The 27942-nt window shown below is 48.2% G+C and overlaps 1 protein-coding gene across 1 annotated transcript in view; it reads left to right on the plus strand.

Moving 5' to 3' along the window:
- The first annotated feature begins 10003 nt into the window (after nucleotides 1-10003).
- The window catches only part of GPSM1 (G protein signaling modulator 1), a 71129-nt gene continuing 53190 nt past the window's right edge, over nucleotides 10004-27942 (plus strand). The window contains exons 1-6 of the mRNA XM_054393244.1: nucleotides 10004-10012; nucleotides 21328-21446; nucleotides 24855-25076; nucleotides 25600-25735; nucleotides 26063-26205; nucleotides 27678-27801. Of these exons, the coding sequence (XP_054249219.1) occupies nucleotides 10004-10012; nucleotides 21328-21446; nucleotides 24855-25076; nucleotides 25600-25735; nucleotides 26063-26205; nucleotides 27678-27801 (753 nt within the window). The remainder of the gene's footprint in view (nucleotides 10013-21327; nucleotides 21447-24854; nucleotides 25077-25599; nucleotides 25736-26062; nucleotides 26206-27677; nucleotides 27802-27942) is intronic.

The following is a 27942-nucleotide window of genomic DNA, read 5'->3' on the forward strand; positions in this document are numbered from 1 at the left end:
GCAACTCCTGGGAAAAAGAGAAGAGAATGTGGAGTTAAAACCATTGGCCTGCCTGCTGTGGTGGAGCTGGAGCTGCAGAGACATGACAGATGTTCTTCAGGCTGGATCTGTTGCTTGCTTTCTCTTTTGCTGTTCTTGAAAACTTTGGGGAATAGGCTCTGGTCATTTTTGTGAAGGAAATCCTGTGAGAAGCTGTGTACCACGAATGTGTGTCTGTGCAGCACAGGGAACACTGCTGCCAGCTGTTCAGTGAGGAGAGAACAGAGGAGGAATGGGAAACACCTCATCTCTGAGGTCTGGGTGGCTCTGGCAGGTGTGTGGTGGTAAAATTCCCTGTGTTGCTCTTCAGGCTGTTACACTATGTGCTGATGGAGCCTCTCTGTTCTTACTGCACGGTGAGCTGGAATTGTAACTTAGAGTTTCATCCTTAACTTCATTTGTGTCACAGTGCAGAAAATTCTAGCTTGAAGTAAATGACTCTAAACTCTATCCAGGAGTCAGTAGTCGTATCTGAGGGCATAGGTGTAATCTCAGGAGACTGTGGCAGTGATAGAGCCATAAGGACTGACATCAAAGGCTTTCTCAATGTGTTTTGGTTTGGGTGGTGGTTTGTTTGGTTGTTTTTTATGGGGGCACTAACCTGAATGTAAGAAGTGCAGAAGATACCTGTGCCAGGAGAGCATGCCAGACCCTTATCCTTACTTGTTCTGGCCTGGAATGTTTAGGAAGCACCAAGTCCAACAAATTATTTCCTTGGTCCATGGTTCCTGAGCATTTGTTAAGCTCACACTGAGGGCAGGGTTTGGCCTTCTGCTTTTAAAAGGCCATTCTGGAGATCTCCAAGTCTGAGAGTGAGGTATGGGCATTTTCTAGGGAAACCATCACTGTACTGCATTGACATCACAGAGACCTTATTGATCCCATACAGAAAGAACATTAGATAATGCTGCAGTCAGACCAAAAACTCAGCTAGAGCATGAGAACTCAGCTAGAAGCACTTCTTGTTCCTCCCTCCTGGGCCTCCCTTTCCCTTCCCTTTCTCTGTGTTCTCTTGCAGTGCTAGAGATTTTCAATGGAGCTGTTGGCTGTGGTAATGTTTACTAACTTCCCTTGATTGTGTCATAAACAGTCTCCATCTCCCTCATTAATGTTGCTACCTGACCTGAATGAGCAGCGGGCAATTAGAGTGCTCTGAGTGCCAGGGATCTTCCTAGAGGAGGCAACTTTCTCCTGTTCTGATGGGAAAACTGAGATGGAAGAATGGAAGGCAGCAGGAGAGGGCGTAACTCAGGACTGGGGTTAAGGCAGAATAAACTTTTGATTGCAAAGCAAAGTGGGAAGTCCACCAGTGAGGCAGACCTCCTTCTGGAATGGCTTCTGTTCATTTTGAACCTATCCAAGGGATCACAGCACCATGAAATATTCTGACTGCTTTGCAGCTTCTTGTAAACTTCCAAAACTTTCTAAGTTTAGACTTTATGTAGTGCCAAAAGTAGTGTTGCTTTTTGTTCATTCAAAAGAAAAAAGGATGTTATGTATTACTTTCTTCAAAGATACAAGTTAATACCACCTCTTGGAAAGAAGGCAAATATTGTGTCTACCTGATAGGTGAAAATAACATCACCCAGCAGCACTAGTGTTGGTGTTCATTGTGAATTTTGGGCAATACTCAAGTGAACAAACCTTCTGGTGACAGTTACTGGCTGTGTATTACCTTGGGCTGGATTTGAGCAGCAGTCTGGTGACAAAGAGCTTTGTGCTTGGCTACAAATCCTCTGAGCCTGAGGGCTGGAGAGTTGTTGGCTTGCAGGAGGATGGCAGAGGAAGAGTGTGATTAGCTTGTACTGTGGGACTGGGAAGGAGCTTAGTGAAGGGATCTCTTTGAACTTGTTAAAGGCACCTGTGAACTATTGCAGCAGCAGCTCTTGCAGGCCCTGGAAAGAGCTGAGGTGGTGACAGACTTCAGGAGAGGAAGCACACCTCACCTGAGCAAGGACTGCCTGGGGTGCTGATGCCACGGGGTAGCTCTTGGTGGATGGATTGGAAGTAGCTACCTATGCATCTCTGCCTCGTAGAAATACTTGGAGCTGGTGCAGATGACATCTGTCATAGAAGCAGGACCTATCTAGAAAATACCAGGTTGAGGTGATTTTAGTGTGTTGGAGCTCACAGGCTTTTACCTGCTGTTTGTGTCTGGCTTTCTGGAAGATTCCCTGTGTCTCTCTATTCTGATGTTCTAAATTGTCACAACTGTCCTCTTTTTGAACATGCTTTAGCAGAGGGGTCAAACCAGAAGATCTCTAAGGGTTTCTTCCAGTACCTACCACTCTGAATCTCTGAGTGCTGGGATTGAAGATGGTCTGTCCTGGAGGTTTGCAAAGCTGGGGTTAGTTGGCACGACAGTGAAAATGGAGTTCTGCACTGCCAGAAAGCTGGGAATGATCTTTTTTGGTCTCTCTCAACTCCATAGATCAAGTTTGAAATTGCTTGATCATTCTATTTGAGAATGCTGGTTTAGAGGTTTCTAAAAGATCACAATTCTTCTTCTGTAGGGCTGTGCAGTCCATCTCCATTAGGGAGAAGGATGTGAAAAACAGGAGAAGCATTTCTAAAATAGCTGTGCTGTGTAATAGGTGGCCTGAGCAAAAATTAGATGCTAGCTTAGCATGGAGCATTGGTTTTGTTGACAACTGTTTTGGGACATTTTGAGCAGCTTGCTTGTGGCTTCAGCGTTTGTGAGTAACATGGTCATGCTGGTGCAGAGCCAAGCAGGGCATTTAGCCTTCACCACAGCAGGGAGGGGGACTCTTGCTGGTCAGACCCTGGGCTGGGAATTGGAGTCTGGCTTTGCTGTAGGTTTCCCCAGGACCTTGGGCTTCCTTTTTGATTCTTCTGTATTTCACTTTGTGGGATGGGGGTAGAGAAGCTCACTTTCCCTTCTCCCTGTGGTCTCTGATGTTAAATGGCTGGGGACGTATGTGCCTTGCACCTGCTCAGTGCCTTCATCTTCCTTCTGACCTCTAGGTGCTGCTGCAATCCAGACAATTGTTGTCTTCAGGGTGTTAATTTGATTTGTCAGGTTGAGCTGATACATTGCTTTGTCCCTGTGCTCACTTGCACTTCACTGACTCGAGTGATTCCAGACCTCCTGCTTGTTCTGCCTTGTGCTCCTGGGGTGAGACCTGTCCCTATGGATTCTTCATCCCAAAATACTTCACGTTGTACAAAGTATTTGTGCCAAGCAGGCTCAAAAGAGAGCTTTGTGCATCAGCCACGTGTTTGAGTTGCTATGGGTCAGCTGAAGTCAAAGAAGGTTCTGTGACTCCTGTGTGTGACCTGAGGGCAGCCCTGGAAGCCAGTTCCCTCAAAGGGCCTAACCAAGTGGAGAGGTGCTTCTGGGAGTGAGGCAGCCTTTGACCCTTCCCAGCTGAGATGTTGTCTGTGAAGCAGGAGTGAGCTGTGCTGCCTGGTGCTCTCTGATTAGCTGCTGAGGTTCCTTTTCCTGGCTGTTCCTTTAGTCATCAGCTGCATCCCTTTTGGGAAAGTATTGAAAGAGCTCATGGCTGGTGAGAAAGGACACTGCCTGGGAAGGGTTCCTATAACCAGGAGATTGGTGGGGGCAGTCTGAAGGTCAGAGAAAGGCCCTGGGGTTTATGGTGGTAACAAGGACCTCTTACCACAGGATCACAGTTGGATCGTGGTGGCCAGGTGTTGCAATTTAGTTGCCTCCATGGGTAGTGGATCTCTTTCTGGGTCCAGATTTTGTGCTTTGCCTGCAGCATGACTGATTTACACCACAGGAAAAATCTTGAGTGGAATTCATTTCTGTTTTCCTGGTGGATGTAACTAATTAGGGATCTGCTGCCTTTTATTTTCAAAGTAAGTTAAAGGAGCAGAGCCTGTTACACCAAGGGCTGAAAACACTTTATGAAGGCTGAGAAATTGATTTGTTAGAGAAGAGTGATTTTAAAATTCCTTTGTGGCCATTCCTCTCTTCATCCCAATGCAGCTGAACCGTGACGACAGCAGAGACCTGGGGGTGATGGGAGACTAGAAACACCTGGGTGAAGCAGACAGGAATGGACTGTGTAGCTCAGATGGCTTTCTTCTCCTCCAGTTCAGTGATGAGAGTGTTCCAGACACTGGGTTTATTCCTGATGCCTTACATAAACCACAGGGGAAAGCCCTGCCTGGGTGTGTGCCTTGAGGACAAGCAAAATCATGGAAGCAGTAGGAAGGCTTCAAATTGGATGTTGATAACAGGCTGGGGAGTCAGTTTCTTTCCCCTCAGGCTGAGGCCCACAGGCATGAAGGGAAACATCTGCAGTAGCTGCACAGATAGGAAGGGATTTTTTTTAATGGCCTGGGGCTAATAGAATGACTTTGCTTTTTAAACAAAGCTTGTGGGGATGGAAGATCCTGCCTGGATTCAAACCAGTAGAGTGTGAGTATGTGCCTGTTAGAGCAAGAGGGCTCCAGCCCTGAAGGCTAGACTGCCCTGAGGAGTGACAGTCCCACTCTTGGCTCCCTGCACTGAACTGACTGCTGTGCTTGGGATGTTAGTGCTGTCAGCTGGAGGTGTGCTTGGAGCTTGAGTGAGGACAGACAAAAGGCAGTGGGGAGCTGGCAGTCCTGGGGCAGGGCAGACCTACCCTAGCAGCTCTGCAGGGCCCCTGTGCTACTACCTGCACATTTCTCATCCTGCCCTGAGGTGGATCTGGGATGACCCTGGCTTGTGTCCTGGGTCCCCTGCACAACTAATTGGACTTCCAGCTTGTCCTATGGCTTCCTGCATCCACACTATTGTAATGTGTCCCCAGGGCACAACTTTGTTACAGCAGCATAACCATGTGCAGTTCGTGCTTTTTTCCAGAGCAAATATTGGAGAGCCTCAAGCTTCATCTCCCTGTACATTCACGATCCAGCCCTACTTTCTACTCTTTACTCTCTTGCCTCCTCTCCAACAGATCAGACCTTCTGTCACCAGAGATTATAAACTGTAGTTTTTTTGATGCTTTTTTCCCTCTCTTGTATTATGTCCAAACTTGCGTTCAACCTTACTTGAAGAACAGGTTTGAACTCTGTCAGATCTTATGCTGCAAGAAGCCACCAGCAGCAAGTTTCTTGGAGAGATGCATCTGATATAACTCTTGATGCTGTTCTACTTTAAGATCAGTTTTATCTCCAAGTTGCTGCTCAAGTATTACCTTGTTTCTCTCCTCTTCCAGTCCTGCTCTGTGTATCGCTTTGATCAGCCAGCCCAGCTTCCAGAACTCAAAGCCACTTCCCTGTTACAAAAAAAAAAACAACCCCAAACATGCCAACCAAAGCCATGAAAGAAAAACTCCTCCTACATCTGGGCATGCAGGCAGCACAGCCCCAACCACAGAGTGGGGCTGTTGAATTCTGGGCCTGGGCTATTTATACTGTCAGTGGGAAAGCTTTCCATTGACTGAGCTGCTCCCTCCCTGAAAAATCATAGAGTCATAGAATGGTAGGGGTTGGAAGGGACCTCTGGAGATCAAGTCCAGCCTCCCTGCCAAAGCAGGATCACCTAGGACAGGTCACATGGGAATGCATCCAGATGGGGCTTGAAAGTCTCTAGAGAAGGAAACTCCACAACCTCTCTGGGCAGCCTGTTTCAGTTCTCTGTCATGCTTGGAGTAAAGTAATAGGTTTGAAAAAGATGGATCTCTCTGTAAGGGCAAAACTGTTTCTTGACTCCCTCAGGGCTTAAAGACCTGTGGCCATGCTCTGCCTGGATCCTTTGCCTTCCTTAGCACGATTAACTTTGCTGGAGGATCAGCTTTATCTGGCTTACTCTGTGCAGACCTGCAGGCTGCCATCTCCCACTGTCACTCTCATGAAGGAGCAGGAGGACATCCTGAGGCAGCAGTGGGGTTTGGTAACAGCCCCATGGGGGTGCCAACACCTGTGGGGTCAGCTACAGCCCTGGTCTGCAAGGACTCTAGGCTGGGGAGCTTACCTAGCATGGTGGGCAGTGGCTGTTGCCCAGCTATTGCACCTTGAGGGGGCAGAGGAGCCTTGGCATGGCATGACACCTTCATGGGTACCAGCAGGATTCATGCCCCAGCCTTTGAATAAGGTGAGGATGAGGCAAGGAGGCCACATTCTGCCTCCCACCTCAGGCCAGGGGCAGCTGTTTAATTACTTTTAATTAAATGTCACTTTCACAGATTGGACTTTGTGACTGGCTTAGATGGGACTGGTATGAACGGGATAATTTTTTTCCTCACTGAAAGCTGAGACAAGTAGGAATAACCTTGTTGGAAGGCTGCTGGCATTCAGAGTCATGTCTAGCTGTTGTTTAGGGTAGTGAGTTGGTAGAGCACCAAAAAACCCCAAACCAGTAAGGGAACAGCCCTGCCAGTGCCTGGTGAGGAGAAGGGGAAAGGGACAGCAGCTGCCACTGGCTTGGAGAGCAGCAGCAGCTCTCTAAACAATGCCCAGCAATGTTATGCAACTACTTAGGGAAGGAAGTGAACATTTATCATTGCTGTGCACTTTCAAGGGCCATATTAAATGAGCAATTTGCAGCACAGCTCTGTACTTAACTGGCTTAACTAACTTCTCCTGGGATAAAATGACAGGGCTGGTAAGGGCAGTAGCCTTGGCCTCTGTTCCCACCAGGAGTGGGGCAAATGCAGGCTCTTTTTAGAACTGACTCTGAGATATTGGCCTGAGAGGCTTCAATGAAGAGGGCAGCCAGACCCCAAAATGGTGTAATGGCCTGATCCTGCAAGTCCCTGTCCCTTTGAAACCTGGGAAAGGGGAAGCAAGCATGTGCTGAAGGATCTCATGGATATCTGATTGCTCTTCCTTACTTCAGTGAAAGCAATAGAAGTATCCCTGTGTAAAGCCCTAGACCTTGGAGTTACAACACAAACCTTGAAAGAACTACTTGGAAGGCAGTGCCACTATCTGATCACTACCTTCAGGGTAGAAATAAATAGCTTGAAAATCTTCTATTCCCAGTCTTCCTTCAAACCTGAGGGTTTTGCCCAAGGATGACAGGCAGTGGAACCACAGGCCTTTCCTTTCTGACACAGATTAGAAATGATCTCTCTAAAGGAGCTTCACTTCTGCTGTGAGTCATTAACTCTGTGCAGCTACTAAACCTGAAGGAATTTTGAATGAGGAATATTGGATTGTCTTGTCTCCCCTCATGCTTTTCTGTCACCCTTTGCAATTACGTTCTCTGGAGCAGACAGCAGGGCTTTTCTGTGGGAGTTTTGGGATTAATGCATCTTTCCTCCAGATGCTGCAGGAGAAAGACTAAGAGAATGCATTTAAAATGGGTAAACCACCATAATATACCCTATGTTGTTATAGTATATAGTAGTATAACTGTGTAGAAGCCATTTCATATCAAGCTCTGGCTTCACCAGGGAGCAGATGTTTTGTCTTGGAAGCCACTTCTGAAAAATGTATGGATAGAACTTGGTGCTGTCAGTTGGTATCTGCAGTTTGCTCTCTGAGCTGCAGAAGTGCTGGCTGCATGACACTCCTGGGAAGCAGCTTTGAATGTGCAACCTGCCCCAGGGCTCCGTTCCTGCCCTGGGGATCCAGCTCCATTTCCCTCCCACACTCTGGCTGCCAGGGAGCAGACTGCCATGGCTGCTGTGACAGCAAAGCATCCCCCCTCTGAGCCCCTTTTCTGGATGTTGTGCAGAGCTCGCTCTGGACATGGGTCCAGCTGCTGCTCCAGGTGAGGCTCGAGGCAGGCTATTTGATTTTCAGCCTCTCTGGTGCTTGCCTGCCCCATCTAGCCTTGTGGAGAGACAACTTCTGCAATGGGATTGCAGCAGGCTCAGCACTGTCAGACCAACTTTGCCATGGGGCTTGCAAGTGTTGCGGCAACACAGACAGGCTCCCCGAGGAATCCTTATCTCTGGAGATGTTTAAAAGAGGCAGGGATGTGGTGATGATGGATATGGTTTAGCACCAACCATTATCTAACTCCACCAAGGCTGGACTTGATGATCTTAAAGGTCTTTTCCACCCAAAAAGCTTCTATGGTTCTAAATAATGAACAGTTGTGTTGAGTTCCCAAGGGAAAGCTCCAGTATGCTGCTGGGACAGGCAAGTGTCTGTAAGTGGTGGAGTTTCTCCATGTCTTGGTGTTTACAGGCAGAATGAAGGAGGCTACTGAACCAAATGGCTTTGCCAGGTTACGTATTTTCCACGACTTTTCTTTCCCAGACCTCTGGGCTATGTTTGCTCTTTGGTGCATATCCCAGCAGGTGCCTTTCCTAAACATTCCCCCAGTACAGCACACAGGCTTGGCTGATGGGGCCTCTCTGTGTGCTTTGGTGCAAACTGCTCTAATTTCCTGTGCTCCGGCTTGGAGCAACTTGAAAGCAAATTGGCTGCGGGGCAAATTTCTCCTGTGACCCACAATGCAGAGCTGAGGTTGTTCTTTGTGCACTTCATCTCTGGAGTATCCATTTATGCCTGAAAAGGGCTGGAAAGTGCTGATTAATATTAATCTCTCTGGGGCCATTTGTTAATTACTGATATTCATGGTTTGTATTACATTACGGTGCTGCCTTGTGTCCCAAGCTGCTGTGCCAGACTGAGTGGATCCCAGGTGGGTTATATCCATTCCAGGATTTCAGAGTGCTTGGTAAACATCAGTATTTGATTGCAGCCTTTCTGGGAAATATTGTTGCTGTTCTCAAGGGTAAGAAATTGTATAATCTTCAGGGTGAAATGGAATATAGGTGGTAGAGCTGGGAGCTAAATGTCCTGACTCCCACTCCTTCCCTTCAGCACTTCCTCACCCACGTCACAGGGAAGTTAATTGTGAATTGGAGACCTTGGCTTTGTCTCTTACTGAACCGTGCAGGGCAGTGCAGCTTTTGCCCTGCACAATGGTTCTGGTGTTCAGCTCAGTATGGGAGGGAGCAAAAGGTTGTTTAGAAGGAAGTTGCCAGCTGGTGAGTTAAATACCAGGCTCTGCCCATTTGCAAGGTGTGCCTTGTGTGGTGGGAATGCTGCAAACCACAGGTTGCAGAGAGGAGAAGGAGCAGCCTGGGTGGCCATGGGGTCTGGTCACCACAGAGCCCAAATCCAGGTAATTGCCTTGAAAGGAGAACAGCCCTGGGTTGTTAAAGTGCTCAGACACTTGTTTCTCTGCAGAGTTATCCGTCTCTCAGGAGGCCTTTGAGAATAGAGCAGTTAATTTAAAAAGGGGGAGAGGGACAAAGAAAAGAAAATGCTTCCTGGTCAGAAAATTGCCTACAAGTTAAATCGCATAAGAACTGCGCAGAGTTCTTGGGGGCCCTGCCTGGAGGGCTGCTTGTCTTTGTAGTTTGGAGAAAGATGGAGACAAAAACATAGATCTCAATTCTTGCAGCTCCGTAGGAAGATTCTGGGATGGGCAGCAAATACCAGTGCTTTGAGGAGGGTGCTGTTACTGCACTCCAGCTACACCCTTGTAAGGTTACCAGATCCCAGCCCACACCACATCAGAAAGCAGTCTCTCATTTAGCAACTGCCTGTACCAAGAAGGTGGCTTTGGGGATTGTACCTTGCTGCAAAGCAGGGAGGCTGACACAGCTGACTTTACTGGGCAAGCTTTCTGCAGCACAAAGGTAGGGTATTGAACCACCAGTGACTACAGTGAAAATAGCATCATAAGCCATGGGTGTTGCTCTTTTCTTTCTCACAAATAAAGCCTTCTGGTTTCAGTAAGGAATAGCTTGCTTGGGAAACCCGGGGGGCCAACATCTCATGGTGAGTGAACAGGGATGTGTATATGCAAAGGCAGATGGATGGCCTGGAATCATGGATCTCCACGTGTGCCTCTCAAGGCATTTCCTGGCCTGTGAGTTCAGCCAGGTGTCTGGACTCCTGCTCTGGTCTAACTAATAAAACATATGAGTTCACTGTGATGTGCCCAGAATTTTAAGGTCACAGCCCTTGGCCAGCTCTTGAAGCAATTGCTTCCATCAGGGCTGAAATCCAGGACACTGCAAGCATGAACCAGGTGGGTGATTGGGGTCTGTGGTTTGGTGCTTTCCTGGGTGAAGGCACCGAAGAAAGGGAGGTTGTCATGTTGCCTGTGTTCATCCCTTTCACATACACCTTTGGGAATGCAAACAGCAAATGTGTACTGGCAAATACCACAGGCTGTGGGAGGAGATCCTGTTCAACAGGGAGCTTTGACGTGTTCAGGTGTCTAAGGAGTCAACAGTGAAATGGTTGAAAGTACTCACATTTTCCTCTGCTGTTCTGGAAGCAAATGAAAGCTTCATCTGCAAACTGCATTTCCTTCAATAAAGCCATTCTTTGGCATGAGAGTTTTTGGCAGAAAGTTGTCACTGGTCATGCCATTGAGCAAGGATTTTGCAGAGTTGTGCTAGAGCGGTAGTGGAAGAAGGTGGCCTCCAGGCAGCGGTGTGCTGCTGTGCCATACATCTGTGAAAGGAACTGTAGAATCTTAGAGTGATGAAGGTTGGAAAAGACCTTTAAGATCAAGTCCAACCATCAGCCCAACTCCACCATGGCCAAGGAATGCCAGGGCTGTGTGCTGTGGCTTTGTCCTGCTGTGTGACTGGTGAGCACCAGTGAGATGATGTTCTCCATTGTATGGTCTGAGATTTCTGAGATGGGACCAGTTCTGGCCCCAGTATCCAGGACTCTCCCTGGTCCTGTATTAAAGCCAAACACATAATGACACAAGGATGAGTTGTGAGCAGAGAAAGCTGGGGTGTGACTTTCTCCCTGGGCTCCCTCACACTGAACAAATGATGTTCTGTGGTGGAGATGTCTTTTTCTGGAGGACCTGGAGCGAGGGTTTGATCAGTGTGATTTCAGGGGGTCCTTTCAGGTTTGCTGAAGCAGGGTCAGATTCCAGCTGTGCTCAGTGAATCTCCAAGCCCATGTGCAGAGGGGCAGAGCTCACCTGCTCAGGGTGGCCGTGCTAACAGCAGCCTGAGGAGGGAGATGCTTCACAGATCTGGCTCCACATGAGAACTGAGTCACTTGTTAGGGCTGGCGGTTCTCCCTCAGAGCTGGTTGCTTGAGGCTAGCATGGCACACAGACAGGAGACATAAAAATATATCTATCTATATACACACACAGAGGAGAGAAAAGTAGCAGCTCCAAACATATGACTGGAATTAAAATAAAGAATTCCCAGTTAAAGCCATGTGTGTTGGAGGATGTAACTGCTCCTGAAAGGCTTGTACAGGCTGTTTGTACAGCACAAATGCAGCCACTCCATGATGCCCTGGATAAAAACAGGCAGGCTTCTCCAGCACATGAAATCCATGTGGAAGCAGTGTCATTCCTGCATGTCAGCAGCTTCCACGGCCCACCACCCTTACAACTTAAGGTAAGGAGCTGTCTTCTCACCTGTCTTGTCCTCCTTGTTGCTGCTGCTTGCTCTCCATGAAGCTCATGTCTCTGTACAGCCTGTTGTGCCATGTCTTTCCCTGCTAGGGGATGGTAACTTTATCTGAAGACATGCATTATTCAGGAGTCATGATAAATGAACTGCCTTGATTTGGGCATGTGTGTAGCCCTGACTTTATCTCCTCCCTTCTTCCACCACTGTAAGAGGGAAGAGGGCAGCAGTGAATTCTTGCAGTGTGCAGTGAAGGCAGAACATCCTGGTCAGCTGGGGATCTACTCCTGCTCCCAGGTGGACTGGAAGCTTTGACTGGTGTCCTAGGGATGGAAGAGTGTCTGCTGTTGTGTCAGACTGTGGAGAGAAGGGATGAGGTTTGGCAGAAGTCTGGGCTGTTTTGCTGAAGCTTGATATTTTGCAGGCCTTTACCCTACTTTGTGAGGAAAACAGGAGGCTTTTTGGCATAGGAAAGCTTCAAAATCGGATGTTTCATTCTTCGAGTCCCTTTACCAAAGGCTCAGTTCCAAGAAACATATAAAAGAATTTGATTTTGTTAAATTTTTTTTCATAATAAGTTTTGAAATTCACTCCAAAAGCAAATCATTGTGACAACAATGAAAAAGTCATTAGGGTGAGTGTTAGCATTTTTGCTGTACCCAGGAAGACTTCCCAAGAAACCTGATGTTTATACAGCTTCCTCCTGTGGAACAACAGGACCAGAGTCCATTTCACAGATGCAAAGATGTACCATGCCTTGATCTATGCAGCAGATTTATACAGTGGAATTGAATTGCACTGATACCACAGTGCTGGAGCAAACCCAGCGTGGTGCAGAGCAGGGACTTGCCTCCATGCCTGTGATTCCTACAGACATTCCATGCAGTAGTGCCAAGCGTTCCCAGGGTAGATGTTGTCTGTGCAGCTATACTAGGAGAGAAGTGCTAAAAATTTGGGAAAATGTGGTGATGCACTAAGCCCAACGATCCTCTGGAAGGAGTGAGACCAACTTGCAGGCTGCTGGAGCTCCAGAGGTCCCCAGAGAGGCAGCAGACGCTTGCTCCAGACTGTGCCACACAGTGCTAGACGGTGGCTCTGCTCTCCTTGGATCAGCAAAGCAAAGTGCAGTTCTCACCCTGTGTGCGGGCTCCTTGCTGAGAGGCAATGGCCTGGCCTTCTGGGAATCCTGCCATCCTCTGATTCATAGGCTGATGGCACACATGCATTTTTTTCCATAATGCCATGAAGAACGCAAAAGTGCTTTTGCTGCTGTTTTAAGTCTGGCTTTGCACAGAGGAACTGTAGAAGCTGTGTCTGGAGATGCTGGCTCGGGCTGCAGAGGAGTCCTGGCTGATAGCTGAGCTCTTGGGGCAGCCTCTCTTTCCTGTTTTTTTTTTCAGACAGATGTAGAATGTTATCTTTACAAAAGCCAAAGAGGTGCCCTGTGGCTGTGCAGCAGCCAGGGAGGACAGCAGTGTCCTGCACCTGAGCTGCTTGCCAAGGCAGCCTTCTAAATGCATGAGTTGTTTCTGGGCTGATTTCTGATGCTTAGCACCCCTGGAATTTCCAGAGAGAACAGGACAATGCTTTTAACAACCCTCAGAGCACGAGACAGCTGCAGAAAACCAGTGTAGAACTGGTGCAGTCTGCTCTGCTACAGCTTTGCCAGCCAAAGTCTGCCCTCACATCTTGGCATCGCTGCCAGCCTGGACTCAAGCTCTGTTCCCTGTGACCTGGGAGAAGCACCATATATGTTTTCCTTTGTGGCTTTCTCTGGTTCAGGCACAGGTCAGGGATCACTGAGAGGGGGATCTTATCAGGGGCCCTTGCTGGTGTGCTCTGGCTTCATGTCAGCCTCTTCACTGGCTTCACCAAGTGGAAGTTTAGAAAAGGAGCTGCTGCTTGTTTGGTGTTTGCTGGACTTTATCACTTGGTTCCTGCTAATTGATTTTCAATGAGTTCTGCAGAAAGTAAAGTTTGTGTCACTAGGATCACATCCAAATCCCTTTCAAGTGTGAGTGTCAGTGCAGAGCATCCTGAACAGCCTCTTGGTGAGCTGTGATTGCTCAGCATCTCCTTGGCTCAAAGCCTGGGTAGCCCAGGAGCATGAGATCTGGGGGGTGGGTGTGTTTCCAGATAGGTCCCAAAGGCTTCTCTCTCTCTTGCCTTTAAATACTTGGCTTGGGGCTGAAAGGAAGTGGATGAGGCAGGAAGGGAACAGAACCAAATTGGTTGTTGGTTGCTGTGTGATCAGTGGAAAAACTGCGGTGTGAACTTTGTCATCGTTGCCTTCTACCCTGCATCCCGTGACAGTCCATGTGCTGTGCCCTCAGCATGGAGCAGGGATTTGTAGGGGTAGGAAAGGGGCACTGTGAAGGGTGTGTGTGGCTGCTGGGGCTGGGCACGTGCAGGGGACCATGGGCAAAGGGCTGGGTGACTGGGACAGGCAGAGGTTGCTTCTTTTGGTCAGGCTTAACTGTCTGACAGTCCTTAGTGGTGCTGGGATTTGGCAGCATCTCTTCAATATGCAGTTGTTTTCCTGCTGCAGGTCTGTGCTACAAGGTAGGAGCAATTGGCAGGTTGAGAGAGGAAGGAGAAGGGGGGCTGCAGTTGGAGGGGTTTCCAGGCAGCTTGAACTGAGAAGAGTCTTGGGCCTGTGGCCTCTGCATTTCTGGGAAGACAAGGCTTGCTTTCAGAGAAGCAGTCTGGGTGTGCAGGAAAGGAACTCTCACAGGGCCCCTCAGCCTGTGCAATTGCACAGCACAATTGGAACAGTTGTGGCATTTGTGGAGCTGAACTTGACCTTGCTGGCAGCTCTGGGGGTGGCAGGATTCTAATGCTGAAATTAGGGGAAGGCTGTGATGCCTTGCAGTCAAAGCTGTCTCATAGCTTGAGTACACATTCAGCTCATCTAACCTGGGTTGGCACCACTGTTGGAGCTCCACTGTGCTCCATGAGGACTCATCCCTTGCTCTGATGAAGAGAACAGGAGAGGCCAGGCAGTCCCCTCACCTATTGCAGTGGCTGGGCTGGAGTTCAGGCTGGCCCTATGGAAGCTGAGCCTCCACCATGTGTCTGTGGAAGGCAGGTGTGGGTTGGTTGTAGAGCAGAGGCATATATTTTAGTAAGAGGATGTGTTGACCTAATTGCCAGTGTAATGTTGTAATGAAAAGCCATTCAGGCTGCATGTTCTCCCCTGCCTCCTGGTTTCTGGAAGTGACTGAAGGAAATAGCACTTCTCTGCTGCTGAAATCATCCCAGGAGTGTTGTTCCATTGCAGTGCCATGGACTGATTGCTTTGAAGGCACTACCACTCTACAAGAAAGTAAAATACCTCCAGAAGTTTCCCTCACTGTGCTGAGTTCATTTTAAGCCCCCTCAGTTTCAAAACAAATATTTAAGCCCCCACCCTGTTGCAGGAGCTGGCTGCCTCAGTGCTTTGCATGACAGGTTTTGGATTTGAAGCTGTTACCTGTGGTCTGCAGATACAGAGGGAAAACAAACTACTGACAGCACAGATTGAGCATCCTCCTTTGTGCCTCCTGGGAAGGAGAGCATCATTACTCCCCTAGCATGTGGCGAATTGGTGCTGCTGGCTTCCTGTGGCTCAAATGGCAGATGGTGGTTGGGTTAATACCCTGCTGCTGAGACATGCATAGAGATTAAGATCCAGGCTCTTCAGAAGGTTTCATTCTCACTCTTCTGGAAAGGGTGTCCTGCACAGGCTCCCTTCAGAGCCATCTTGGTCCGTTCATGTTTGGTGGATTTCTAAATGTATTTTATTTTATTTGGAACTCAGAGTATGTGTTAATGAATTGATTTTCAAATTGGTATCTCCTTCACTATCATTTCCTTAGACCCTGGAAAATATTTGCATCTTATAAAGTTAATTGCTTTGAAACTGGGCAGCAAGTGAATGGACAGGATGAGATGAAATTCACATCTGCACCTTAATCCCCTCTGAGCTTTCTCAAATGCTGCAAGTTAATTACATCCCATTGTGATCCTTTGATAGTTGAGTAATTTTGGAGTACAAAGGCTTAAATTTGTGTTCATTGCCTTTTAGAGGTTGCACTCCTTAGATGACACAGGAATATTGCATTGCTTCCTCTATTCTTGCTATGAGTTAAGCTCTGTTTGTGGGAAGGATTCAAGATAATTATTACCACTGGGTAATTTATCCTGAGCCAAATACTTCCAGATGTAGAGCAGGTTTCTGGAGGTCATGAGTATCTTAAACTCCTGGAGTTTGGAGCATCTCCTTGGGCAGGGTTAGGTCTTCAGTGACTTGTTTGGCATCATGAGCTGTGTCCACCCCAGCCTGAGTGAAAAATGCTGCACCTCATCCCCAAGAGAGCAGCTCTGGTTTGAGTGGTTCACACAGCACTTGCAAGGGAGGACCTGGCAGAGGTGCTAGGATCCAGGGCTCCTGGGTTCCTTTCCATGCTCTACAGTTGACTCACTGTGGGCAGGTTGTGTCTTGCTGAATCTTAGCTCCATTTCTGCAGACTGGTGTATTAGCTACCCTCTCAAAATATTTTGTGGTCCTTAGGTTGAAAGGTTTCTGTGCATACAAGTTCAGCATCAGAAGTTGCTTCACAAAATGCTGCTAAACCAGCAAATAACTGCCAGCTGCTTTCAGGCCTCACAGGGTTGACTTGAACAGACACTGAAACAAGTTGCCTGGGGAGGTCATGGATGCCAGGTTGGATAAGGCCTTGAGCAACCTTATCTAGTTGGAGGCGGAATGCAACTAGATGATCTTTAAGGTCCCTTCCAGCCCAAACCATTCTGCGATTCAGAGCCACAGAGGTGATGGTTCTGTATGACCCTTGGTCAAATGGAGAGCTGTGTGCAGCCACAGGAGAGCTGTGTGAGCCAGGGAGTGCTGGCTGATTTCTGCTTTCAGGCAGGCACTGGGGAGTTTGACTTGGAATTTCTGACAGTGAGGCAGCTTGTTGGAGCCATTGTGAGCTGAAATGGGGTCTTATTCAGCTCTGTTAATAAGAGAGTAAATGCAACTAAATACAGCTGTCTGCCTAGCTGTCATTTGGTATTTATTAGCAAATATGCAGTGGAATTGAATCCCTTGTAAGTACTCTGCAGCTAATGGTAGATAGCAATTAACTGAAATGACTACTGTTGAGCGCTGATGCTACTCTCAGTGAGCAGAAGAAGAAATCTGGAGCCAGCACACAGACCCAGCAGCTTCCAGAACTCCCTGTAGTATTTTTTTCACCTCTGGATTCTCTGTTGCACACCCTTATCAAAGGGCTGCAGAGCAAAGCACTTCATCCTGGCATTCCCTGGAGCTCTGGCTTGATCAAACACTTCTCAAGCAACAGTTAAGTGTGTATACATTTATTTATGTCTAAGTGTATATATATATATGCACACACACATATAATTATTGTTATTTTCAGCTTGGGGGTCACTGAAAGAACTGACTGCAATGCAACTACCAGTGAAGTCTGTGGAATGGAAATCTGCTGTCCTCCAGATGTGCTGGTGGAGATGTGGAGGAAACTGGCCCAGATTCTTGGAATTAATTCAGGAGCTGGGAAGGACTGGGTGCAGCATTCATTGTTCCATCTTTGGCCTTTCCTCTGCTCTCCAAACAAAACATAGAGGTTTTGTTTTCTTCCCTCACTACTAAGGTGACATATAGGTCAAAGTGCCTCAGAGGGTTGATCTTCCATTCACTGGAGGGAAACCAACTTCCATATGCTGATTTCAAACCACCAAAAGTAGTCTGGGTTAGGCTAATGTCACCTGGTTCTTGATTTGTCACCCTTCCTTGCCAGCCAGTGTTTGATATGGTGTCTTGTGGGGAAACTGCTTGTCAGGAGGGAATTAGTGCATGGGCTGTGCTGTGGGTGGGAGGGAGGCAAGGGGCCATGCAGGGAGAGCTGTCAGCAGGTTGGAGAGGCATCACTGGCAGCTTCACACAAGAACTGGTCTTGGGAGTGAGTTAATTGAGGCTTTTCATCAGTCCCTCCCTGCAAAACAGAGCAGGTTGCTGATGGGTGTGTTGGTGATGCAGAGGGGTGAGCAGTGCAGGGGAGGATGAGTACTGAATAGGAGGAACTGAGTGATTGCTAGGTCTGGTGTCATGGCAGTGTGATGGTATTTAACAGTATGGAATTGCCAGCACATGCACTCAGGAGCTGGTAATAAGATTTTTCTTCTTTGAGATGGGGATTCATCCTTTGGGAGCAAGTGAGAGGGAGCAGCAGCTGTGTGTGTGCTGATGATATGGATGTGATCCCCAGCCTGTGTGAGGGAAGTGTTGATTGATGGGGAATGCCTGGGGCAGAGTAGCCAGAGAAAAGCTGCCCAAAATGTGTTATGAGAGTGCCCCAGGCAGAGAAGAGCAATCTGGTCTGGCTTACAGTGCTGGCCCAAGGCAAAACAGGTATAAATTCACCATTAATACATCTGAGTTGGGAGTGCATTGGGAGAATCTGGGATAGCTTTCCTCATGCAGGGAAGGGCATGAGGATATGTAGGCCCTTCATCAAGCATGGGCTTTGGCACAGGAGGAGTGTGAGCTGGGTCATTTGGGATGTGAGCTCTCTCTATCCAGCTGCCCCTGGGAAGCTGGAGCAGCCCCTGCCTGGCTGTTACCTGGTGGTTCAGTCATCAGCTGCTTTTCAGCTACAGGAGCTGTGTGAGAGCTGGGAAAAGGGAATAATTCCCAGCCTGATTATTTCTTTAAGGGTGTGCTGCCAGTTAGTTATTTAAATGCATATTTAGTTAAGGCAGTGAATGTACATTTACACTGAGCACCTGGAAAACTGAATCCCCTTTTGACTGGAAAAAAAAATGCTTAATTACCCCAATCATCAGTGCTCTGAAATTACATTTATTTTTGTATAAAATTCAATCAGATTGCAAGTAAGATGCTGAAGTCTCTTGCTTCATTAATTCATGTCACTAGATGTATTAAGGTGGCTTGGTTTTTTACTACTATTGGTAGTTCTGATATTGGATTTTTTTCTGCTTTACCTCCCATCTAAAATCTTGGATTTTGTTCCTGATTTTAGAACTGCAGCAGCTCTGATTGGGAATGAGTTTGGCAATTGGCCTTACTAATATCAATCAAATGCCTATAAATACTTTTTTTTTTTTTTTTAAGGCCCTTTCACCTTGCAGGCAGGAAGAGATTGTCTTGCTTTGTGAACTTTACCATATTGAAGGCAGCAGACAACTGTCTCCTGGCTCTCTTCTAGTGATGTGATTATTTTCTGCATAGCTTGATGGATGTGTTGTCAGCAGGGTAAGTGCTGTGAGCAAGGCAGCCCTGAACGTGTGAAAGGGAGGGTTGGGGTAAGACAAGTTGTGATTGCTGGACAGTGTACACTCTGCTCTTTCTCTGTGTGCCTGGAGCAGACACAGGAGTGAGTTGCAGACCCAAGAGGTGGGATGTCACTGTGGCCTGCTCTGGCTTCTGTGGCCATACCTCTTAGGAGATGTGGGGGTTGCAGTGTCCAATTCTGGCTTCTGTGACCACATCTGCGCCAGGGGAGGTTTAGGCTGGAGGTGAGGAGAAAGTTCTTCATGGAGAGAGTGGTTGGCCATTGGAATGTGCTGCCCAGGGAGGTGGTGGAGTCACCATCCCTGGAGGTGTTCAAGGGGGGATTGGACATGGCACTTGGTGCCATGGTTTAGATAGGCATGAGGTGTAGGGTGACAGGTTGGACTTGTGATCTTTGAGGTCTCTTTCAGCCTTCTTGATTCTATTCTATTCTATCTCCTAGGAGAGGTGGGATGTTGCTATCTCCCACTCTGGCTTCTGTGGCCATTATTGTCTGGGATGCAGAAGCTGCAGCAGCCCTGAGCTGTGTCAGGTCAGTGTGTAGCCCATGATCCTGCAGAATAGCTCTTGGCTAGAAGCAGCCTGTACTCTTGCTTTCCAGCTGAGCAGGGGAAGGACAAGTGTGATGTTGTCCATGCAGTGTTATTTTCTTGGAATATTTGCCAAGGGAGACACAAGATTTGGGGGAGTGTAGGGTGTAGGGAGGTCTGACTATTCCAGGCTCCTGAACACATTGTGAGGAGTGTTCCCTCTCTGGGGACCTGTATCATCACCCAAGTCCTAATTATAGTGTTGTTTTGACAGCAGTCATGATGATCATTGTACATGGCACTGATAACACCTTGTGCTGCTTGCCTCATTTCTTACTTGGCAGTGTTCTTGGCACCCCCACCCCTCCTGGGACCCTCACTGCCTTCTCCCTAGTGCTGTGTTGCTTGAAAACATTTGATGTGTAATAATCCTTGTATTTTGCCAGTGCACCCTTTGTAGAGGAACGGTTTTGCTCTGTAATTCTTTCAGCTAGCTTGTGAGGCAGCCAAAAGGCAACCTGTGATCCAGATCATCATTAGCTGCTGCCTGACAGTGATGGATGGCCCTAGGAAGTCTTGTTACTAAAGGCAGTAAATGCTCTGTTCTTCACACAATCCCAGCATGGTGAGGTTGGAAGGGATCTCTGGGGATCATCTAGTCCAACTCCATGCCTAGAGCAGGTTCACACTGTTCTGATTTCCAGATTACAACTGATGCCTTCAAAACGTTGTTCTGATCTGACCAGACTTGGTGTGGTCTGCCATCTCCATGCATTTAGAAGAAAACCTTTTTTTGTACATGCTGCAGTCTTGTTTCGGTCTGGGACTTGATCTGGAAAGGTTGTCAGACCTTCTGGGCTGCTTGGAGTGGGTCTGGAGTCTGGGATGTGATTTGTGTGGACACTTGGAAGTCCTGTCTCTCTGGAGTGGTTGTAGTTTGCACTGGTTTAGTGCAAGGCTTATGAACAGGGACAACTCCAAGTGAGCTTCCCCCTTTCTTCTTGTCTTTATTCAGCCTCCCAGACAGGGACATACCATGCTGTTAGCTAAGAGGTTGAATGTGGTGGGAGAATTGCATTAACCAGCCCAAGCATCTTAGCTGTGGAAAAGCAGCTCATGGTCTGTGATTTCTGTCTTCTGAACCACACCACATGGCCAAGCCCTGCACCTTCAGCTCCTTAGCAGTAATTTGCTGCCTGGGGAGGGACTGAATCATTTTTTCTGGTATTAAGACATGAACTGTAGGAGCTTGCTGAGGAGACACAGGCCCAGGCATGTTGCCCATGTGTCAGCAGAAGAGAAACTTCACACCTGGGAACTGCAGTGTAGAAGGCTGTGCCCTGTCAGCTGGGAATGGTTCGGAGCCCATTTAAGTGGGCAGAGACATGCTCTGTGGGACCTTCTGCTCTCCTCTGGTCTGAGACCGGCTCAGATCATTTCTGGAACTTGCAAAGCTTCCTGGGTGGCAGATGGATGAGGCCTCTGTGGAGCCTGTCAAACTCAAGTGTGCTTCTTCCCAAAGATGACCCTCATTTGGAGGAACCCTGAGCTCCTTGCCTGACAAGAAGAGGTTTGCAGCAGCAGAAGCCCTTCTGCTCTTGGAGCATATGCAACAGATGCTGTGACCGCAGAGGCAAAGTGCTTTGGGAAGAGACCACTTCAGAAAGGATGGAGATGCTTGCCTACAAGTTTGGGCACCTCAAGGATTCTTCTTAGGCTGTTTTTTGTCTTTGGGCACTGCTGAAAATATTTAAATGAACCAAGGCACTCTGTTTCTGGATTTCAGCTGTGAACTCACCTGAAACCAGCACTGGATGAAGGATTTTACATTTCTTGAAGAAAAGAGGACTTCACTTTTTTCAGGTCTGTGGAAACAGAAACAATGCTGCTTTTCCCTTGCCTTTCAAGGGCAGCATACAGACAGAACAAAAAGTGTCCCAGGTAAACAAAGTTCAAGATTCCAGCAGCTTTCTGGTAACATTGCCCGAGCAAAAGGAGTGATAACTGGCCAGTAACTGAAAACTGGAGAGCAGTGCATGTTGCATGGATGTGAAGGTGCCATCAGCATCATCAAAACCCTGGATCCCACCTGTGAACTTATTAGACTCTATCTGTCTGCAAAATTGTTCCAAACAGACCTCAGTCCTTATGCTTCTTTCTGCCAGGGGGCTTGGAGCTCTGGCAAGTTTATGCTCAGAAAACTTGCTGCCTGCAAAAGAAGAGGTAGAGGAAGGCTCAGGTGTGTGCAGTGGGGGTAACTGGGGCTGTAACTTGAGTTATCCCTTTACCAGTCTGTCAGGGTGGCTCAGGTTGGTTCACTTGAACAGCAGTTTGTGTCTTCTGCCTACATGTTCCTTCCAGCCTTTTCTTATAGCCAGTTAACTATGGCCTTTGGAGGGTGCTGGACTTGGAGTGTTTTAATGTACTTGAGTTTTTTTTAATAGACTTTTAGTTGGTTCCTCTGCCCTTGGCATTGTGTTTCCGAGTGCTTTTAAGCCCCAGTCACTGAACTGCATGCAAAGTTGCTTCCCAGAACTAGCCCTGGCTGTGGGACCTAGAGGATGTGGGCAGGTGGGTTTGGTTTCTGTTAATAATTGCCATCCTTGACCCTTGTCCCTTTACATGGCAGCAAAGCCTTGGCAGAGTGCTATGAGGAGAAGGCTCCTTTCCTTCCTCCTTGTTTGCTTTGGTCCCAAACTGAGCAGTGATGTTAATTAGATAAGTCAGATACTCTGCCAAGCAGCCTGTTCAAGGACACACAGATTGGAATAAAAGGCTGTGTGCACTGGAGGTCATGTCACTGGCTGGGCATGAACAGTTACTATGGGAACACCCAGAGAGCATGAGTGAGTGTCTGTGTGTGTACTGGAATGCAGGCCCTGAGGCACATTCCACTGGTTAGGTGTCCACTGGCAGATATGACCTGAGTGAGATGCCACCCTTGAGTCTGTAGCTTGGGCTCTTGCTGTAGGGCTTGCTGTGCTGCATGGATGGGATCCCTCGCCTCAGGCTGTTCAAATCACAGATTTGATCCGTGCTAGACTGCAGTGTCATGAAGCAGGGAAGCCACTCTCCAGCTCAGCTTTTAGACTGCTGACAGTGGAACTCAGGCTCTTAAAGAGAACCTGGATACTGGGAAGTTTTGCTCGTGTCGAAGTTTGAACTGAAATGGTGTTGAAATTCACTTCTCTCTCAGCTATGTTCTAGCTGGAACTCAGTTCTTGTGATCATGGCTCCTTCCTGCATTTCAAGTCCTCTCAGCATTCATCTCTCTTAACCTGCCTGAGCTTAATTTTGCTGATTTGAGTTTAAGATGCTCCTTGTCTGCCTTTAGTCCCAAGCCTTCTTTCAGCTGTTGGGTATGTATCAGCAGAGACCTTTCAGTACCTGACGATGACACCAGAGAACTGCTCTAGTGATCTACAAACCATAAACGTGCCTTGGGATCATACCAAACTGCCATCAGTTCCAAAGTTGGTCCCTCTAGTTCAACATGCTCTAGCAGAAGACAGTCTTAATCATTTTAATGTGGTCTACCTAGAGGATCAGTGGACAGAAGTTCAACATTTCTAGTATTAGTGGTCTTAATAGTTTTATTTCCCCTGCCAAACAGAAGTTGGGACAGGGACTGATGCTGCACTGGCACTGCAAGCAGATTTTGTGCATGAGCAAAATAGCCACTCAAATGTGGGCTCTGCAGTGAGCTTGGAATCCAGTATTTGTGTGGGAGTTGGAGGTGGGAGCTCGGGTGAGCTGCTTCACAATCCTTTTCTTGTTACTCAGTGGTTTTGGGGATAATTGACCAAAGAGACAGGAGAAGTCCCAAGTGTGTATAGAAGAGACTGAAACCAGCTCTTTGACCTGTTTGGATTGTTCTGCTTTGGGCTGCCAAGTGTTGGGTGTTTGGAGCTGTACAAAGCCAGCTCAGCAGGGAGATTGCCAGGCAAATAGGGCTGGATTTTAGATGGTTTATGCACTGCTCAGAGGAACTGGCTTTGTTTCCTGGCAGCTGAGAAAACAACATTTTGGCTGTTTATGGGAAAGATGTATCAGGCTTGGTGTTTTGTACGTGCGTCTCTCCATGCTCCTGTGCTGCAGGAGGTGCTGGGTGTGGACTCGGGTGGAAGATGCTGGAGGACAGACCTGGGGCAGGAGAAGCTCTACACAAGGAGGTGTGTGGGTGTCTGGGGGCAGGTTGTGCCCTTGGGGAGAGAAGCCAAAGCAGCACAGAGTGCCCTGGCTTGGCCACCACACCTCAGCCTTGGTCTGCAGAGACCCTGGTTGCAGGGCTGGGGCTGGGCTCGTCGTAAGGGTAGCTTTGAGGGAAGCATCTTCTGGGGCCAATCAGGAAAGTGCTACAAGAGATGTCACCTGGGCTGCTGCTATCACAGCTGCTATCACCTCTTGGTGAGGGTACCACAGTCAGACTTCCTGCAAGTGCTTTTTGCCTGAGAACAGAATGGAAACCACCTTTGGACATTTATTATCTTTTGTCTGAACCTCACTGTTCTGATTCAGGACAAGTGAGCTATGATTTTTCTGAGCAGATGTCCACCTTTGACCCAGATAGTTTTGACTTTTAAAAATACATTGAGCAGAAATGAAAAAGCCCAAAAGAGCAAAGGGAAGCATCTGAATAGAGGATGAGAAGCATGCTGTGTCCAGCCACCTCGTGAAGGGGCTGACTGCAGCAGCCAGGACATTTCCAAATGTAAGTGTTCAAACACATGCTCTGTCCCTTCTGAGAACTTTGGAAATGTGGTCTAACAGAGACAACTGTAACTTAGGGCTTGGTGGAGCACTCGGAGGAGTCCATTTCCTTTCTCTTGAAGCAGTGTTGCTAGTCTCCTTCCTCTCTGCTGGCTCATGAAGCGCTTGCACTGACAGCCTGGCATGTGCTGTTGCCAGAGGTGTGGAGACATGCAAGGGAGGAAAGCAAGCCTGGAGGGTAGTGTGCAGAGTGCCTGTGGAAAGAGTGACAGCAGAAGAGTTAATGAAAAGCAGACACTGAGCACTGGAAGCTGCTCAGCCAAGAAATTCTGCACAGTCCAGGGTTTTCTCTGGCATCCAATAAAGATGTGTTGTAATTTGGCTACCCTCTCTGTCACCCCAGAGAAAGTGGTGCAGGCATGAGCAGCCTGGGTACGTGGCTTCTGTGCTGTGCACCACCCAAAGAAATACAGATGCCATGTTACTCTTGGGATGTGAGTCTGTGTCTTGAGAGCCAGGGGCCCCAAGTTTCTTGTCTGGATTTCTACTGGGAACTCAGAAGCTGCCTTTGGCCATTAGCAGATGCTCCCTGTAAGTCTGGATGCTCCTGTGTCTCATGCTTTGGAGACTGATTTCTCAGAGGGGCTGAGCCCCCACCATGTCCACTGAAAGCTGGTGTCCATGGCACTGGGGTGAACTCGCTGCCTGTCCCCATAGAGTGTTGGACCTAGCTCTGGTGCCTTGGTGCCTGGGGCTGAATGCAGAGAGGGTGGTTCCCTCCAGGGTTTGTTTTTGTAGGTTTCTTTCTGGTGCCGTGAGTAATTAAAGGAGTACAACAAAGTAACCTTTTGGACCCTTGCCTAGCAGGGAGGGTGCACTGCAGTCTGACTCCTCTGGGAATCATGGTCTTGCTTTTGGCAGAATGGAGGCATCCTGCCTGGAACTGGCCCTGGAAGGAGAGCGCTTGTGCAAGGCTGGAGACTTCAAAGCTGGGGCAGCCTTCTTCGAAGCAGCCGTGCAGGTGGGGACAGAGGACCTGAAGACTCTGAGTGCCATCTACAGTCAGTTGGGCAATGCCTATTTCTACCTAAAGGAGTACTCCAAGGCCCTGGAGTACCATAAACATGACCTTACCCTGGCCAGGTAAGCATGGCAGCTGTGTGTCATCCTAATCACACTCAGCCTGTTGGGGCTTGAGCAAAGGCAAGTTCTGTGGGGTCTGAACTCAACAGCCTGAGGGAATCTGCCCCAGGAATAAGCATCCAAAACTGGCCCTGAAGCACAGGGTGACTGTCCTGTGGAGAACTTGGGAGGCAAGAAGAATGGGCCAGCCACCTTCAGAGCAGGGAGGTGGAGAAAGGGGTGTGGATGTGAGGAGAGTGTTTGGAGCAAGAGCAGGGCAGTGTCCAGTTCTCCAATCCCCAGGTACTCATTGTAAGTACACCTGAACTCATTAGAGCAGCTCACCTGAGGCAGCAAACCAGGGAACAAGGATCTGTCTTCAAAACTGAGTGAGCTTATAGGAGGCACTCCAGCCAGGTGTGTGTGCTGTGAACTGCTGGATGTGGTGTCCCTACCATGTAGCTTGAATTCTGCCTCTAGCAGTTGGTGAATACAGGTCTGTGAGCTCTCCAACACTTTTCTTCCTTCCTGTGGTCATCTGTAGAACCATTGGGGACCGCATTGGAGAAGCCAAGGCAAGTGGCAACCTGGGGAATACACTGAAAATCCTTGGGCAGTTTGATGAAGCTGTTGTTTGTTGCCAGAGGCACTTGGACATTTCTCAGGAGCAGGGAGACAAGGTAATTGGTTTGTGGCATCCAACAAGAAACATTTTGCAGCTTTCAAAATAATCTGTCTGCAAGTCAGTAAATGTGATATGGTGAAGGTGGGCATTGGGAGGAGGAGGAGTGTAAAGCTCTCCTGTCTGGCTGCCATCAGAGGGCTCATGATGCTGAGAGTAACAGCTGCCATGACCATGAGGATGGGAAAGGAAAATGTGGACCTCCTAAGGTCCCTTCCAACCTAAACCATTCTATGAATGTATGAATCTCTGCCCAGCACTGGCAAGGTCCATACTGGGATGTGAAGTGTAACACTTTGCTGCTCCCTGTTCTGTCTCCCTGTAGATTGGTGAAGCCAGAGCACTCTATAATATAGGGAATGTTTACCATGCAAAGGGAAAGCACTTATCTTGGAACATGGCCCAAGACCCAGGCTGCCTGCCTCAAGAGGTCAAGGAGACGCTACAGAAAGCTTCAGAATATTATGAGTGAGTACTTAAAGCTTGGCCAACCCTTCCTCCTATAGGGAGCAGGGCTGGTCAGGCATCAGTGACTGCTGAAATGCACCCAGGAACACCTTTGTGGAGCTTTTCCTGCTCAGATCATAATCTGCATTTGTGGTGTTCCTGTTCTGCTGGCAGCTTTCAGAGTCTGCTGCTTAGATGAGCTCTGATAACTGTTGAGGATAGCTGGTGGGGGTGCAGGGTGACCATTTCTGCTGAGTCCCATTGGAACCACTTCTCATAGAGGGGTTTGTTTCCTGGGCCACTCAGGATGTGGGAGCTCTGAAAGATGTCTGTTGCAAAGACTGAGACTGTGGGCTCAGTGCTGTTGAAAATCAGGCCACTGAATGAGATTTTCACATGATGGAATAAATTAGGAATAGTCCCCTGAGGTGCCAAGTTATGGTGACAAATTAATCTCAAGGAAGGTGATAGATGGAAGCTGGAAGCTTTTATAAAACTAAAATTCATCTTGGCATTGCCTTGGTAGTGCTTGCTGTGGTTTGAAGTATGATGGTGCAATTAAGTTCACTGCTCCTTCTCAGGGCTGTATTTGGAACCTAAATTAATAAGTCCTGCAGCCCCTGCTGCTCTCTGCTGGCTTTGATGTGAACAGAACCCTGTGTCTCCATTGCTGGGAGGAGGAGCAGACCCTCCTTCACCCTTTCATTTGAACTCCTGGTTGTCCTTCTAATGGATCTGTATTTTATCTCGCTTGTAACATCCTTCCCTTTCCTAAATAGTTTCTAAAATCACTCTGATGTCCCACACAGGAAGGATGTCAACAGACTTTTGGGCTGTTTTTCTCCTCATACTTCAGAGTTTTGCTTCAATAATGCAAGGGTTTTAAATGGCTTTTTTAAATGAAGAGGGTGACAAGATCTTCTATCTTCTCCTATCCGAGGATGTGATAGTGCCTATATATAGCTCACCATCCTTGTTCCAGAGAATAGCCAGTGGGTAAATCAGTGCCAGCTGGCAGCTCTACTCTTCCATGTGTTTGCTGTGTGTCTAAATGAGGGAAAAACCAAGGTAAAGAGATGTTGGGAAGCTCCATGAGCTGAGCCCTGGCACAGGACCATCGATCTTGCCCCTCTCCCCAGATTTGTCCCTGTCCTGCTGCAGGTAATCTCCTTTCTCCTGTGCTCATGGTTCATGAGGTGGCCATTTCATATTTAATGTGGCATCCTTTCAGGTTGTCAATGTGTGAGCAGCTCCTGTACACAGCTGCAGATTGCTTGAGCTTGAGAGAGCAGGAGGGACTTGCACCACTGGCTCTGCAGGAGCTCCCAGAGCTGCAGCTAGCACAGACCACCAGCCTGTCACCCTGTGCACAGGACAGGCAGTTGGGATGGGAAATGCCTTCTCCAGAGCTGGCTCTCCTTTCTTTAAGGTGCTATCTCCTGCAGAGAGTGTTGGCTGTGTCTCACCAGATGCACTGCTCTGGTTTCTTTCAGGAGAAACCTGTCCCTGGTGAAGGAGCTGGGGGACCGAGCTGCACAAGGCCGTGCTTATGGCAACCTTGGCAACACCCAGTACTTACTTGGCAACTTCAGTGAAGCTATAGCCTTCCACAAGGAGGTAGGAAACCACTGCACCCTCTTCCTGGGATCAGGGGCTGAGACTGGCTGTTGGGAAGCAGCCTTTCTTCTCACCACAGCCCAGGAAGTACAATGAGCTGTTTTTCCTCCAGCTGTTTTTCTCCCTCTTGTGTGTACTTCA

The sequence above is a fragment of the Indicator indicator genome, chromosome 28, assembly GCF_027791375.1.
Source record: "Indicator indicator isolate 239-I01 chromosome 28, UM_Iind_1.1, whole genome shotgun sequence".
In the NCBI taxonomy this organism is placed as follows: domain Eukaryota; kingdom Metazoa; phylum Chordata; class Aves; order Piciformes; family Indicatoridae; genus Indicator; species Indicator indicator.